Source organism: Epinephelus moara, chromosome 23 (assembly GCF_006386435.1).
Source record: "Epinephelus moara isolate mb chromosome 23, YSFRI_EMoa_1.0, whole genome shotgun sequence".
In the NCBI taxonomy this organism is placed as follows: domain Eukaryota; kingdom Metazoa; phylum Chordata; class Actinopteri; order Perciformes; family Serranidae; genus Epinephelus; species Epinephelus moara.
Genome location: NC_065528.1, coordinates 7,880,147 through 7,895,692, shown reverse-complemented (window position 1 = coordinate 7,895,692; position 15,546 = coordinate 7,880,147). Strand labels below are relative to the sequence as shown.

The following is a 15,546-nucleotide window of genomic DNA, read 5'->3' as shown; positions in this document are numbered from 1 at the left end:
GGTCCTCCAGGCTTCTCAGAGGAGAGTTGAACACACAGTCCTTCATTACCACTACACCCAGTGGCCAGACATGGGTGTCCCAGAATACACCCTGCCTGTGCTGTCCTTCATCAGAGCATCCTCCCAGGCGCGAACACAAGAGATGGGACCTGTACTGGTACACTGCAGGTAAACTTTGTGTGTGTGTGTGTGTGTGTGTGTGTGTGTGTGTGTGTGTGTGAGACAGATTCTTCTTTAATACCGAAGACGAGAGAGCTACGATTTCATATATGCAATATCATGTGATGTGTGTCACAGTGCCGGTGTAGGAAGGACAGGAACCTACATCGTGATTGACAGCATGCTGCAGCAGATCCAGGATCAGGGTACAGTGAACGTCCTTGGTTTCCTAAAGCATGTCCGGACACAGAGGAACTTCCTGGTTCAGACGGAGGTAAGCAAACTCACACGCACACACTGTGGCGTCCATACAGTCAGTCCTTACTGATAACAAACTATGTCTCTGTTCCTCCATCTGTCGCTCTCCTGTAGGAGCAGTACGTGTTCATCCATGACACTCTGGTGGAGGCCATCTTGAGCCGTGGCACCTTAGTGACCTCTGACCTCCTCCACACTTATGTGTCTGACCTTCTGATCCCTGGGGCGTCAGGCAGGACACGCATGGACAAACAGTTCAAGGTATAGCATGAACCCCCCCCCACACACACACACACACACACACACACACACACACACACACACACACACACTTTATAAACCTCTGTTTTGCACTCGGGTTTGGCCTTTACATTTTAGGGGCACTTGGCCAACACTTTGAATATTGCAAATGTAACAGACTCTTTCTGTTGTGTTTCAGTTGATCAGTCAGCGTCAGGCGAAGCACGCAGACTACAGCACTGCCCTGAGAGACGGCAATGCTGAGAGGAACAGAGCCAGAGCTCTGATGCCTGGTAAGCACAGCTCGTTTTCTAGCCCAGGGGGAGAGCTGTGAAAGTTTCATTTCATCCACAGCCTGATCAAAAATGACACAGTATCACACCCTTGAGTCAGTGGTAGATTGAGGTGCACGACATATGACCACTGCTGTGACTGGTTACCCATGTGGTGAAAATGGGTTCATGACTCATGTCTTTGTGTTTTTATATAGTGGAAAGATCAAGAGTGTGTCTGACCACTTCAGAGACAAACTCCACAGGGTACATCAACGCCTCCTACGTCATGGTAAGACTAGTGGGGATTGTCTATGGCAACTGTTGTTAAAGGGCTCTTGTGCTGTTTGTACGACAGCAACAGAACACTTCGCAGTTTAACGCTGCTTGTATTTTCACAGGGACATCACCACAGCAAGGAGTTCATAGTGAGCCAGACTCCTCTGAGCAGCACGGTCGCAGATTTCTGGAGAATGATCTGGGAACACAGCACACACACTGTTGTCCGTCTGCCAGACACACACTGTCAGGTAGAACACACACACACACACACACACACACACACACACAGACAAACACACACACATACTCTGTAGAGTGCTTATAAAACAACTGTATACAAACACTCAGTCTTACATGTTTTCCTGTTTGTGTCAGAGTGAAGAGGCTGAGTCGTGTGTTTACTGGCCCAGTAAAGACCAGCCACTGAGCTTTGAGGGTTTCACTGTGTCATATTTGGGGGAGGAGCAAGTGTGTCTGTCCAATGACGAGAGGCTTTTGGTGCAGGACTTTACACTGGACTCTCCACAGGTAACACACACACATAGTATACTGTGTTTTACACACATATATATATATATGTGGTATATAAACATTTAAAGGCAATAATTTAAGAAACTTGTGCTCTCTTTCTCACTTGACTCTGTGTAGAACAATTATGTGTTGGAGGTGCGTCAGTACAGCGCCTCCTGCTGGCCCAACCCGGACAGTCCCATCAGGAACAGTTTTGATCTGGTCAGCACAGTCAGAGAGCACAGCAGACATTCAGACAGTCCGACAGTCGTGCATGATCCGTGAGTACTATTTAGACAGGATCACCTCTTACATTTTGTTCATTCTTTGCAAGCTATATCCACATACGTGTTTGTGTGTGTGTGTGTGTGTGTGTAGGTTGGGAGGTGCTACATCAGGGCTGTTCTGTGCCCTCACCACCCTGTCCAGTCAGCTAGAGGAGGAGGGAGCAGTCGATGTTTACCAGGTGGCACGGATGACCAACCTCATGAGGCCTGGGGTTTTTAATGATATTGTAAGCACACACACACACACACACCCACACACACACACACAAAAATCTTGTCATACTTCCATGTCTCTCTGTCACCACTTAATGAATTAAAAAATGACAATTACAGAAGCAACTTCACCTCAGCCGTTCACCAATGAAATTCCGAATAATTGAAAACAACAATAGCTGATGAGGGGAAATTTTTTAATATGAACAGATGGTTGAGTCTTGAAGCTGTGTTTTGCCCCCACAGGAGCAGTACCAGTATCTGTACAGAGCAGTGCTGAGTCTGGTGAGCAGCCAGGAAGACCAGAGAGCCCTGCAGAGTCCAGAAACCAATGGATCTGTACCACTGGGACAGACGAACATCGCTGAGAGCTTGGAGTCACTTATGTAGACACACTCACACACACTAACACAGACAAAGACACAGACACATGCACACACATACACAGAATTCACACCAGTATAGACTGACTATCATGTCAGATAGAGTGGCCAATTGGTCATACTCGTCCTTTTAAAGGGACAGTTCACCCAAAAATCAAATATACATATTTTCCCTCTTTAACATAGTAGTATTTATTAGTTTAGTTTTGGTGTGAGTTGCAGAGTGTTGGAGATATTGGCCATAGAGATGTCTGTCTTCTCTCAAATGAAATGGAACTAGATGGCACTCAGCTTGTGGTGCTCAAAATGCCCAAAAATAAATTTGACAACTCAAACTCAACAGCAATGTCTCTTTCCAGAAATCATGACCCAGGTACTCAAGATAATATAAAGATCTTGTTGTGAGCAGTTTCATGTAGGAACTATTTTCTTTCTATTGAACTACACCCACCAACCGTGTCACTGCATAGAAGGAAGCTTATTTTTTTGGCCATTTAAGCACCACAAGCCGAGTGCCATCTACTACTGTTATATCCAAAAGAAGGCAGACATCTCTACAGCCAATATCTCCAACACTCTGCAACTCACACCAAAACAATCTTAATAGATGAATAGCTCTACAGGTAAGAAGGAAAATATGTGTTTTTTAATTTTGGGTGAACTGTGAACTTTTAAAAGAGAAAGGTATCTTTCTCATGAGGCATCATTTATAAAGGATTTATTCTTATTAATGGTTAATAAATAATTTACTTATTCTTTATAGATCAGTTATACGTCTTTAGATAAGCAATGGTTGTGTTGCCAGGTTGTGAAAACTCCCTTTGACTGGTCAGAAAGGGCTTTAGATGATATGGACCAAAATCTTTTTAGTAAAATTATAACTCTGTTCTATATGGTTTATTAGAAAGTAAAAACCTCATGTGCATTTATTAATGAATGGCCTAATAACTGATCTCTGAAGCATCAGAACATGATTTATTAACCATAAATAAAGTCATTAGTCCTTTACAACAGTGTCATTATGAGGAAGTGGTACCAAAAAAGCTTCACTGCCTTTCCAACAAGAACCTACAAACGTTCCATCTGTGTTTCTGTTGCTGGTCAGCATGGAGCCTGAAGCCGCAGAGCTTCAACACAAACCTTTTGAGGGGTTTCATTAAAAACTAAATGAATTTCATATAAACACACATAAAAAAACAACAAAAAGTTCATAATTTATCACTGGAAATTATTTTTCTTAATGATGGAAGGAGTCAGCTATTTAATTCCAATAACAGACCTACTTTAAATTCATAACGTCTGCCTATTTTAATCTTTCTTTAACATTTATTTCTTTAATTAGTGGTCTCTTTGCCTTTTTAAAATCGCTCCCTGTCTTCTAAAAGACAGAAATAAATATGATTAAAAATAGAAATTGGAAAATAGGCAAAACAAAAATACAATTATACAAATTAGTTACAAATAAAAGAACAACAAGATGACTTGTTAAAAAGAAAAGAAGCAATGCAGGAAATTACATTCTCCTAATCTCTTGTCCTACATTTTTTATGCACTGCACATTAACCAGCAGATTTTGGGGCTCAAACTACCACACATCCTTATATAGAGAAATATTTTGAATTACCAAAATCTCCTAAGGCCTCACTCGTGACAGTATATTGACTGCTGGTATTTACTGCTGTTGAATTTATCTGTTTCTGTCTCGTCGCCACTGGCTCCATGGTCTCTGGTACCCTGTGCCTTTTGTAATTCATGTTATTGTACTTTAAACCTGTTTTGATACAACTGTGTGACTAATATGCCAAAATAATGATCTGTGATAATTTGTTTCTTTTCTATTTTCTTAAAGTCCTGTTGCGCTCGTTACTTTCGTACGTAAAAGTCGGAGAGGAGATAAGATGTTGTAGGATGTTTTGTAAAAGACGCAATCTGGGATTTAAAGGGATATTCCACACAAGATCTGACAGGTGGCAGTTTAAATTTATGTCAATTAAAGGAATACTTTTTTCCCCAAATGACCATTTGTTTATCAGTTACTCACCTCGTGTTAAGCTGAATTTATGTTGAAAACTTCATTTTTCTTGCTTGCCTTCATGGTGAGTGAACAATCCAAAAAAAGAGAAAAATCCTGATAAATTAAAGTTATCAGGGTCCATATTTAACAACAGCAAAACAATGGCAAGGCAAGGCAAGGTAAGTTTATTTGTATAGCACAATTAAACACAAGGTAATTCAAAGTGCTTTACAGAGACATTAAAAGCAACAAGACACAATTTAAAACAATAAAAACAGTCAATTAAAAAGGGAAATAGAAATTGAGAATGATAGTGATAATAAAATACAGTAACATAAAATAAAAACAGGCTCAATACATTGCATCTAAGAGCACTGCATACACAGTCATTATCGTTAACAAACTATAGAAGATTTGTATAGCTGCAATGTCAAAACTCCTGTTTACAAACTTCCCAAACAGAGAGCCTTTTCCAGGGGAGAGCTAAAAAGGAAGTGACACTTGTCTATGCTCTCTTCAAAGCCAGACTCCATTGACAAAAACAATAATTTTACTTTGCTCAACACAGGAGCTGCTGGTCTACCGCTGCCTCGATCAGTTAGTTTGTGGTGTTGTGTGAGTTTGGTGAATCCATCCCTTTATAACACAATAGTCACACAATAACACAAACTAACTGATCAAGGCAGCGGTAGACCAGCAGCTCCTGTGGTCAGCCAAGTGAAATTACTGTTGATGTCAATTGAGTTTGGCTTTGAAGAGAGCATAGACAAGTTTCACTTCCTGTTTAGGTCTCCGCTGGGAAGTACTACTGTAAGCATATGACTGTATAAATGAGACTTGGATTATATTGCATGAGTTGTGTGAGAGTTTTTAAACAGATGTTTTGATTTAGTTTGCTGTTGTTAAACATGGACCCCTATGACTTCAATTCATTAAGACATGCAAGATAAACAAAGATTTCTTGACTAATTCAACATAACACGTGGTGATTAATTGATATACAAAAGATCATTTGGGGGGTGAAGTGTTCCTTTAACAATGGATTCCAATGGTAACCAGTTTTGATAAAGTGCAGAAAATATTAAAATCACTCCTGCAACAAAATGATCAGTCATTATAATCAGTTATAATAAAACAAGTACATCGTTGAAACAGTTGGCATATTGTTGCAAACATTTAGTGTTTGGACAAATAAAAGAGACAGTGAAAAGAAAAACAAACAGCTGATATTACTATGACAAAATGTTCTATTCTGTTAAACCATAGACTGAAAATGAAATTCATAAGCTGAGAGCCGTGACTTGCTCTGCATCCCTGTGCCACTTACTATAACTGTTTTCATGTCGAGGGAGTCCAAATGTCTTGTTGCATCAGACACGATCACTCAACCTCTGAATCACTTTCAAACAATGTCGCAGCTTCTATCTGTACCTGTTTTGCATCCACTCTGTACTGTTATTTAGCCCTGGGGATGCAAAATGGCACAAACTATAGAGGCTACTTCTACTGAAGCAGACAGTGATTTATCTAACTGTAATATGTCTGAACTCTTTCTGTGTAAATATCCCTGAATACATCAAAAGGCCAAATTACTGTATGTTTATACTGTACCTCTATATATTTTCTATTTTACTATAAAAAGTGATTTTCTAGTCATTTACACATATACGATATAACTGTGTGGATCCTATTTGATAATTTTAGCCTGGAAATATTGATCATGTTTATAGTTTTAATGGAATGTTATCTCTTTTTATTATCTTTATGATTACAGTAGCAGCTTAATGTCTATACGTTTATCTCCAGCCATGAGCTGGTGCAGTATGTACATAGCAACAGGTTGAAGCGGCAAGATTTAAGATTTGTTTGAAACCTTGTTTATGATTTTAAACTTGTTTCTTTTTCTGGGAGGGGGAAAATAAAATGTTCTTGTTTAGACCCAAACTTATCCCTTTATTTTCTTTAATAGTCATATAAAGACACAGACAAATAGGATTGCAGATTTATCATGCTTTTATTTATATTATCATACATTGTATTGCATTGTCTCCCCTGATCAACCTGTACATGACATGATAGTTCAGACAAAAACGTGTTAAATAATCAATGCACCATAAGAGGTTAACAAAGATTAAGTCAAAACCAAAAATATATATATCTATATAATCATATTAATATTTGTAATGACACATTATACTGTAGCAGTCACATAAGATAAAGTGTATATAGTGCATTGAAAATAAACCTCGTTATGCAGTGAGAATATGAGTGCCCACCCTGGGAGTATTTTTTTTAATTTTTTTTTATTTTACTTTAAAATATCAAGCACATAAACCCAAAGCAGATCCCCATCCTGCCTTCACACTCTGCACATCACATCTGGCTTCTCACAGCCCTGTCAGCGTCCAAATGATGCTCATCATGTTTGCAGTGGTTGTGTTTACATGCAATCAGTACTTGAGATAACGTCACAGTACAGAGGCTGAGTTTTATTTACACCTGGTTCAAGTAAAAAAGGCTCTGGATATTTTTTAAAAATAACTGTTAGTTAGAAAACAGCCATGATGCTGTGGCTTTTTTTAAGTGTTAACATTTTTAGGCAGGGGTCCAATTTTCACTTTAAAAGACTGAAAGGTACGTGTGGCATCAAGCTGTCTTATAGTACAATCAGTACATTTTCAGGCCTATTTGACAGGCATTTTTTTTTAAGTCCTTTATTACAACAGTCCTCTTTGTTTCAAACTGCATGTGATCATAAGCAAACATTTCTCTAGACCTCCATCATCTGAGCCAAAGGACTGGATGAAAACTGAATGCCAAAATTATTCCAAGGTGCATATAGACACGCTCAAGTCCACAACATCCTAATTAAAAACAAAAACACCTTATGTTTTTTTTAATCATAATATCAAAGTAAAGGTTTATGGCAAAGAGTTCACTGTTGGTAACAACTTGGAGTATTTTAGTCCACAAAATGTTTTGAATTTTCTCAGAGTGCATACTATCTACCGAACAGAGGCTAGATATTGTTTTATAATCTTTCCTATTTTTGACATGAAGTAAAGCCATCTCTACTCATTGGATAGATAAACCTCATAGATAATAATCTTGTTAATTCAGAAAAACAAGACCAGATTTTTTCCTTGTAAAAAATTATTAAAAATTCTGAGATAATAATCGTGTTTATTTATACAAAGAGCAGAATTTTTTTTTTTTTCATTAAATCTTTTCTCAGAAATTTGAAATAAAGCCTCAGCTGTATTAATGTTGCTTTCATTAAGCACTAACATACTATACTATATTAAACACAGCTAAAAAAAAATATTATGGCACATAGAGGTGTTAAAATCAAGGACACTTCAGCAGCTTAGATGATGGCTGACAAATCCAGTCCTCATGTCATCCTGCTGCCTGGGCCATAGTGGCAATTTTCTGTAACATATCCATATGCTTTTATATCCTTTGTGACAATTTGTATCAATTATCATACATTTTCAAATAACAGCCATAAAATAAGTTAAGGGCAGATAAAAAATGCTATTACTAGTACCTGTGCTACAATGAGCTTAATAGTCCCACAGCATTAATTCGATTAGTCTTTGTTTCTGTTCTGTTGGGAAACTTATCACTTCCTTTTTCAAAATAAAAGCCTACCAGAGAAGTAAAGGGATTCTGCCCCCTGAACTGAAATGGTTTTTATGTTTAGAAAATAGTAAGGCCTTTTAAAAAAAAAAAAAGTTAAAAAAATGTAATGAAGTGGAGAAGTTAGGTATAACGTGTGTCTCTAAAAAAGGCCTGGCTCTCTCAAGTTTAACAAAGTAAAACCCCAGGACCACTAGTTAAAATTTATGGTGTACATTTGTTTAACAACTAAATATTTCGTGTTAATTTACATGAAAGCAAAGGTAAAATATGTAGTCTTGTGCAATACACTGTGCAAATGCAAGTAATACAGGCAATAAAGTACTTAATATATATTTCTTTGTATATAATATAGAATTTTGGGAAAATAGCTACATTATCTACTTTACCTAAAATGCTACAGCACCACAACTTCCACCTGTTTCAAGCACATGATGAGAAACTGAAAAACCCCCAGAATCTCTGTTTAAATTTTTTGTCACATTCCTGTAATATCACTTCTGATGATGAACTCCAGTCATCAGTTGACCTGCTTTGTAATTTCATTTGGAATAAAATGTTCTCTCTAGAGGGAGACGCTACGGTGCTCTGCAGCTTTAAAATCTAATGTTTCATAATTTGTTATAATTACTATAAACATTATACACTTTAAAATGTTACATTTAGCACCTTTTAAGATAAAGAAAGAGAAGTGACATTTATGGGAAGCAGCTCAATGCTCCTTTCACTGTGACAAGATCTCTGAGGATCTTTAAAAACACTGAATTAAATCCTCACTTTGGGAGAACAAGACAAGTCTGTTGTTAAAACAATATAATATTGAAGCATTATTTTCAGTTATGCATAGACTTCTTTTCCTTGTCACCTCTGAATGCGTGTGTGTGAGCATGTGTGTACTCCTGCAGGCTGTGCCAGTCGTTCTGATCCTGTCTGCAGCCTTAATTTCCCTGACAACCCTGTGAAACACAGAGGAGAAATTAGACAGCAGTATAAAGCACTGGATTAAGCACTGTCTGTGTGTGTGTTTGTGTGTCCTTACAGAGTTGGTTCGTTTGCGTTTCCAGCAGTCTGGGTTGAGTCTTTTCTGTTCGTCTGCAAGGGCTTTGGCCTGCACTGTGAACGCCCGTCGCTCCTCACTTCGCATTTTCTTCCATCGCTCTCCGAGGAGGACGCTGATCGCTCTGAAACACACACACTTCCTTAGAACAAACACTGACACACACCTCGGCTTCACAACACACACGCAGAAACAGGGCACACCTACCTGTTGTCCTTGCCCGGGTACATTTGTGTGTACTCCACCCTGAACTTCTTGGCAAACAGCATGAAGGCGTTCATTGGCCGCTTGCACTTTTGGGGCGTGATGTTATTACTTCCTGCTGGGCTGGCTTGCTGGGCTTTGGTTGGCTTTTGACGAGGAGAGTGGGAGTGACCTGGACTGTGGCCGTCTGCAGGTTTTAAGCACATCCACAATTGACAGGTTTGCCTTGAGTGTATTTTTGTATTGTGTAAACTGAAGGATGTCTGTTCTAAATAAGATCTGAAGCACAGTACCTTGTGATGTGTCTCTGTCTGGAGAAACAGCTCCCCCGCTGGACTGGGACGCACGCCGCCGCCTGGCCATACTGCTCAACACGTAAACCGCAGAGGAGTCCAGAGGAGTGAAATCATAACTGAGGAAGACACATATATAAATTCAAATGTTGCACACTCACTAACTAATCTGCTGATTGTCCTTTTTGCAGTTTTAGGTTTACCTCTTAAATGTGTCAAAGACCTGCGAGTCGTCGGTGTGTTTGGCATCTCTGTGTCCTGGAGGGAGGCACACATCTCCAACCTCCATTTCATAGCATGGTATCCCATAATGCACCACGGTCAAGCTCGGGTGAAATGACGACCACCCTGATAGAAAGTACAACAGAGTGTAAAGAAGATGATATGTTTTTAACAGTTCCAGTGTTCTCCTACCACTCCTACCTTTGTTTTTGACGTAGAAGGGGTGGTCAAGTTGGCACCGGGCGGTCATGGGAGCATGTCCGAATGCTCCAGGGTCAAAGGTCAGCTGTAGGACAGTCTGACCAGACAGCACAATCTCTGAATGTTCCACAAGCTGCAAACCCTCAGAGCCATAACTCTGCAAAACAGAAAGCAGTGCTCTTACTCATTATGTACGACTTCTTTATATTGGTGGATCCTTTTCTTATGCTTACATTACACAGATTGCTGCTGCTGCTGCTGTTAAATACAGCACTTTAGAGGAATACTTCAGCCCACAAATGATCATTTGTGTATCAATTACTCAACCCGTGTTATGTTGAATTCATTTAGTTTCACTTTTGGTTCAGTTCCCTGTTGGAGAGTGCTTTCTGTTTGCAAAGTATTGAGCACACAACTGGATAAATGACACTTGGATTACACTGCACGAGTCATGTGAGAGTTTGTAAACGGTTGTTTCTTTAACGCTGCACTAAATTGGCAAAGTGAAGATCTCTGAGGGCAGTCCACACACACACATATACTGCATTAAGATGGAGACCAAATCAAAAGTCGACTGAAACATAGTTAGCCACAAGCTTCTTGCAGATGTACCTTCAGAGACCTGGATTGTTCCTCATCACCAGAGTCTTCATCAGCAGAGTCCAGGTCCTCGACATCCTGCCACTCCACATTAGAGCCGTGGTGGAAACGCAGGTGAGTGCCTGAAGACAGAGAAGAGCTGCACTGAGATATAAACAATAACCTCAAATAAAATTCTTCCCAGCAGATAAATAAAAGAGTGTGACAGAGCAGTAAATGTGTGTGTATTTGGGTGTGTGTCTACCTTTGAGAAAGCAGTGCCAGGCGGTGGGTGGACAGGAGAAGCTCCAGCCCATGTCTTCATCGTCAGACAGAGAGGATCTGGTTGACACAGCAGAACCACACTCACTGCTCTTCTGTGGAAACACGAGGTGAGTCAAGTCAGTATTACTAAGTCAAACATATTAAATGATACTTTATTTGTTCTTCAGAAGTAAAGAAGAAGCAGGTAAATATGAGCTGTACCCTGCTGCGCCGACGCTCCCTGCCATGACCTCTAGGGGGCGACAAGGTGCTGCTGGGGAGAGGAGGAGGAGGCCGAGCGTAGGAATGTAGATTACTGCTGGTGCTGGAGAGGCAGACTGAAGAGGAGCTGAAAATGACACAGACTCATGAGTGGAATGGAGGCTGTGTGTGAGCGTGTGCGAACAACTAAGAGAATCTACAGACTTGACACGTAGGGCTGAAAAAAGCAAGGTTGTAACTACCAGTGAGGACACCGAGGTCATTTCCTCAGTGCTGTCTTCAGGACTTTGGGGTTTTAACAATCGTTCTACATTATACAATTACAAGCAGTTCACCCCCAAATCAAAAATGCATTTATATATTTTTTTAGATCTGTAACATGGTTGGGGAGACACATTACAGCCATATATTGTATACGACATTCATTCCCGTCCTCAATAACTTTCATGTTTCAGTACAGAGCACACCTACCTGCTGTTAAGAGGCTCCTGCAGCAGTGGGCTCTGAGGTCCAGTGGCGATGTGAGCCAGCTGCGTCAGCCAGTGTGTGTCAGGAGGCTGTGTGTGCGCGTGTCGCTCCTGGTGTGACACACCCACGTCCACCTGGTAGACCGGTGGTGCTGTTGGCTCCGCCTCCTCCTGGACCTCCTGCAGGTCTGGGAGGTCATCTAAGAGGAGGAAACAAACAGTTGCTGAAAAGTTTGGTTCAGAAATGAAGAAAAAACTGAAGTGATTCATGTGTTATGTGCTCGTGTTTTAAGTACCGTATTCCATGTAGCTGTCACTTGTGGGGAAGCCAGGTGAGGAGGGGAGGTGTTCCTCAAAGCAGAGCAGGTCATGTGGTTGGTCTCCATCTGCATCCATCATCTCTTCTGAAGATGAGACCAGACAAACTACATGAGATCAAAGTGTAGGAAGTACACCTGAATACTTCTACAGGGTTACATTTGTTGTTTTGCAGCAGTTTAAAATACGTTCAGTTATTCTGATATGGGTCATTCTGCAAAGTGGGTATTTTTACTTTTGGTCCTGTAAGTATATTTTGATGCTAATACTTTTGGTCTTTCACTTGATTAAAATTTTGAATGCAGCAATTTTACTTGCAACTGAATATTTCTACACTGTGGTTTACTTGACTTGAGAACTTTGTCCACCACTGACAGTAAAGGACCTTTCTAAAACTGAGTGTGAATCAAATATAAGACAGTTTTTTCTTAATCTATTCCCAAGCTGTTATAAGTCTAATAGTTTATTATTGATATATTAATACTATCATTATTAGATCATCACCTATTATTAGTTATTAGCAGAGGTGGGACTGAGTCATTGTTTTGCACGTCTCAAACAAGTCTTTGCAGTCAAGTCCCAAGTCCTAAACTTTGAGTTTCGAGTCCTGATGTCATAAGTCATACTGCGCTTTTCACCAAATGTAATGCCATTTTTAGCAACAAAGTAATAGTATATTAAATTTACACAAGTTTTTTGGAAGTTGTTGCATCTCCATGTGTAATTTTCAACCCCCTCACTTTGTATACAGCAATATGTTTTTTGTTGAACACCATATAGTTTTTGTATGCGCACAAAATTATTTTTGGTATCATTTTTTCCAGTTGGTAAGTAATGTAGCAGTAGTTCTTCATGGTTCTCTCCTACAGCTTGATTGGAAGCTGTGCAATTGGTTCAAACAAAATGGCTCTGAGGAATTAAGTGTCGACTTGCTGGGAACAAACACCGGGTTGATTCATGAAATAAAGGGAAATTAATTGATATCTAGAACACTTTTTAAAAAACAGTAACAAAAAAATAGTAATCTTTGGGTTTGGGGGAAAGTATCAAGTAATTTCAAGTCAAAAGGCTCAAGTCCAAGTGAAGTCAAGTCGCAAGTCTATTCTGATTTTGTCAAGTCTAATCTTAAGTCATTCAGGATATTTCAGCCTGGGCTTGGCAACAACACATTTTAATGGAGTGCCTGTGTCACAAACAGGAGGTGCACATGGAGTTTTAAGAAGGCAGATGATGTCCGGGCAGGAAGGGACTAACAATGGAAGCTGTAAAGTAGTGTTTTAATATATATATAATTAAAAATCTAGCCTCGTACAAGAGATGAAAAGTCTAAATATCTCAGCTTTTGCTGCTTTGAATCTGACCATTCTTTGTCAGCTGTCTCTTGTGAGTCCCTCCACAAATACTCAATCACTAGAAGAGTTTTGTGTCGGTAATTACACAAGTTAACTCTACAGTCCGCTGCTCTGTGATTACCTGTGTGCTCGCCCTGAGGCTCAGAATGCCGCACGCTCTGATGTTTGGGGTCGTTGGACAGCACAGCTGGGGTCACCACCTCCCAAACCATGATGTCCACAGGCACTGAAACATGCAGACGGCGAACATCTGTTTACTCTACAGCCAACAAGTCTCACTTTATTAGCATGGTAGTTTTTTCTATAAGTTGTCAAATGAAAGGTTATAGGACATATGTTGCAGGTAGAAAATATAACATCAATCTTTAAGTATCAGCATTACATACCAGAATCCCCCCACCTGCCACAGACACACACAGACACAGTAACCCAATCCTACACTGAGCTGTAATGTATATGCTATAAATGGTCGGGGTGACATAAGGAGACCCAGGGTGACGTAGGGTAATGCCTGGGCTGGTTATCTAATAATACACCTAAGTTTAGACACATTCTCAAAGCCCCAGGACATTTACCAGCTCACTATAATGAACATAACTGTATTTAATATGTTTAAATATTGCATTTCAAACATGTAAACATGATAAGAGTGTTTAATCTAATCTATTTCACAATGTTCTCGTCATGTGACTCCCTCTTGTTTATAAACTTTGAGATCCTGCACGCATGCGCATAGAGAGCCCATTCATTCAATACAGAGAAGAGCAGCGATAATACATTTGCACTAAACAGTTAATAAACAGTAACAAGCACGACGTTAAGCACCCAGACTAAACTAACTATTGTGATATTATCGACTGCTATTAAGTGCTGCTGGTGTCAACGCTTTTAAACGTCGGAAAACTTCAAACGAAGCAGCGTTATTTGTTGTCACGTAACAAAAGTACCGTTGAAATACTGAAGTTACGTCGACGAAAACGACAAAAAGCTTAAGCGTCTGTATTTTAACGGACATTTTCACGGCATTAACACGATTCGGGGTGTGAAAACATGCCTAAACACAAAGTATAGACGAGCCATTTTATTGCGCAAAGGCAGTTACAACAAAACAAGTAACGTCAACAATGAAGCTTTACGGAGAGAGCAGCGAAACTGCATTTACGGCGACAAATAAACGTTGTCAGCTTCACGTCATTACTCGTCTGCCAAGATAAGACAAGAATCATTTAACTGGTGTGATTACTTCTCAAATTCAACGCTTTAAAACCCTTAAATGATTTCAATGAACTTTCCTCAACTCACCAAAACAGTCGCCTTGTACGGGAAAGGGGGTTGGTATAAACACTTTTCCTCCAGCGATGCTATTGGCCAGAGCTGCTGTCAATCTACAGCTCCTCTCATTCTGATTGGTCAGCTCCGTGCAGCTTGTTCTCTTCATTATTATGGCCACAACAATAAAACACTGGGTGGGTTATGAAGATGAAAGATGGCTGAGACAAAAGTAGCCCACCACAAGTGGCAATTAAAAACATTTGAGCTCCTGTATAATGGGCATAGCTTAATTTAGCACAATGTCGGTATTGTTAACACAGGAATTAGACTGTGACACAACAAGACAGTCATTTCTTAATTCTCACAAGGTGCCAAGATTATCTAATAGCAATGTAAAGACCTGAAATGTTTAGCCTAGAAGCATGCAGTCTCTGATGTGTGATAATAAAACAGACTGTGACACAATAAAAACAAGGTTGGAAAACATGGAATGGTTTAAGACAAATAGCCTTCAGCACAATTACAATACTTCCAGTGCAACAAGTACAACAGGTAGTTTCATGAAGTAACCCGGTCAAAGACTTGCCCCTGTGTTTCAGACACATGTTTGTAACCCAATATGAAACCCTTAATATCCCTAAGTACACTCTTTAGTATAATTATAGATGCTTCGCTGCTGTTAGCAGGAGAGGGTGAAGCCATAATCAGAGGCATCTTCTCATTAAGTCAGATGTGAAGAGGCTAAAAATTGTACGCAGGTAAAAAGTACTGTTACTTTACAATAACGAGTACTCAAGCGATACATGTATAAGTAACAGTTAAACTACAAATAAAA

General features: G+C 39.7%; 2 protein-coding genes across 7 annotated transcripts in view; one reads left to right on the top strand and one right to left on the bottom strand.

Moving 5' to 3' along the window:
- Positions 1 to 8,308, top strand: part of ptprz1b (protein tyrosine phosphatase receptor type Z1b) — an 83,610-nt gene extending 75,302 nt beyond the window's left edge. For both annotated transcript variants that reach the window (XM_050036191.1, XM_050036190.1), the window contains 10 exons: positions 11 to 168; positions 298 to 433; positions 532 to 678; positions 857 to 950; positions 1,148 to 1,221; positions 1,331 to 1,459; positions 1,587 to 1,739; positions 1,860 to 2,002; positions 2,100 to 2,235; positions 2,468 to 8,308. In XM_050036191.1, coding sequence (XP_049892148.1) covers positions 11 to 168; positions 298 to 433; positions 532 to 678; positions 857 to 950; positions 1,148 to 1,221; positions 1,331 to 1,459; positions 1,587 to 1,739; positions 1,860 to 2,002; positions 2,100 to 2,235; positions 2,468 to 2,611 — 1,314 coding nt within the window. In that variant the 3' untranslated portion in view covers positions 2,612 to 8,308. The remainder of the gene's footprint in view (positions 1 to 10; positions 169 to 297; positions 434 to 531; positions 679 to 856; positions 951 to 1,147; positions 1,222 to 1,330; positions 1,460 to 1,586; positions 1,740 to 1,859; positions 2,003 to 2,099; positions 2,236 to 2,467) is intronic.
- Positions 6,614 to 14,899, bottom strand: LOC126384855 (HMG box-containing protein 1-like). 5 transcript variants are annotated; one of them, XM_050036207.1, is made up of 13 exons: positions 14,742 to 14,896; positions 13,561 to 13,665; positions 12,066 to 12,173; positions 11,774 to 11,969; positions 11,303 to 11,429; positions 11,082 to 11,193; positions 10,850 to 10,959; positions 10,238 to 10,394; positions 10,018 to 10,162; positions 9,815 to 9,933; positions 9,525 to 9,708; positions 9,300 to 9,441; positions 6,614 to 9,216 (listed from the first exon to the last, which is right to left on the bottom strand). In XM_050036207.1, the coding sequence occupies exons 1-13, from the start codon at positions 14,875 to 14,877 to the stop codon at positions 9,199 to 9,201; spliced, it is 1,659 nt and encodes a 552-aa protein (XP_049892164.1). In that variant the 5' UTR covers positions 14,878 to 14,896; the 3' UTR covers positions 6,614 to 9,198. The 5 variants fall into 5 exon arrangements, with proteins under 5 accessions (XP_049892164.1, XP_049892163.1, XP_049892167.1 ...); XM_050036206.1 differs by having other exon boundaries at positions 10,018 to 10,394; positions 14,742 to 14,899; XM_050036210.1 differs by lacking the exon at positions 13,561 to 13,665 and having other exon boundaries at positions 14,742 to 14,892.
- Between the last annotated feature and the right edge of the window lie 647 nt (positions 14,900 to 15,546).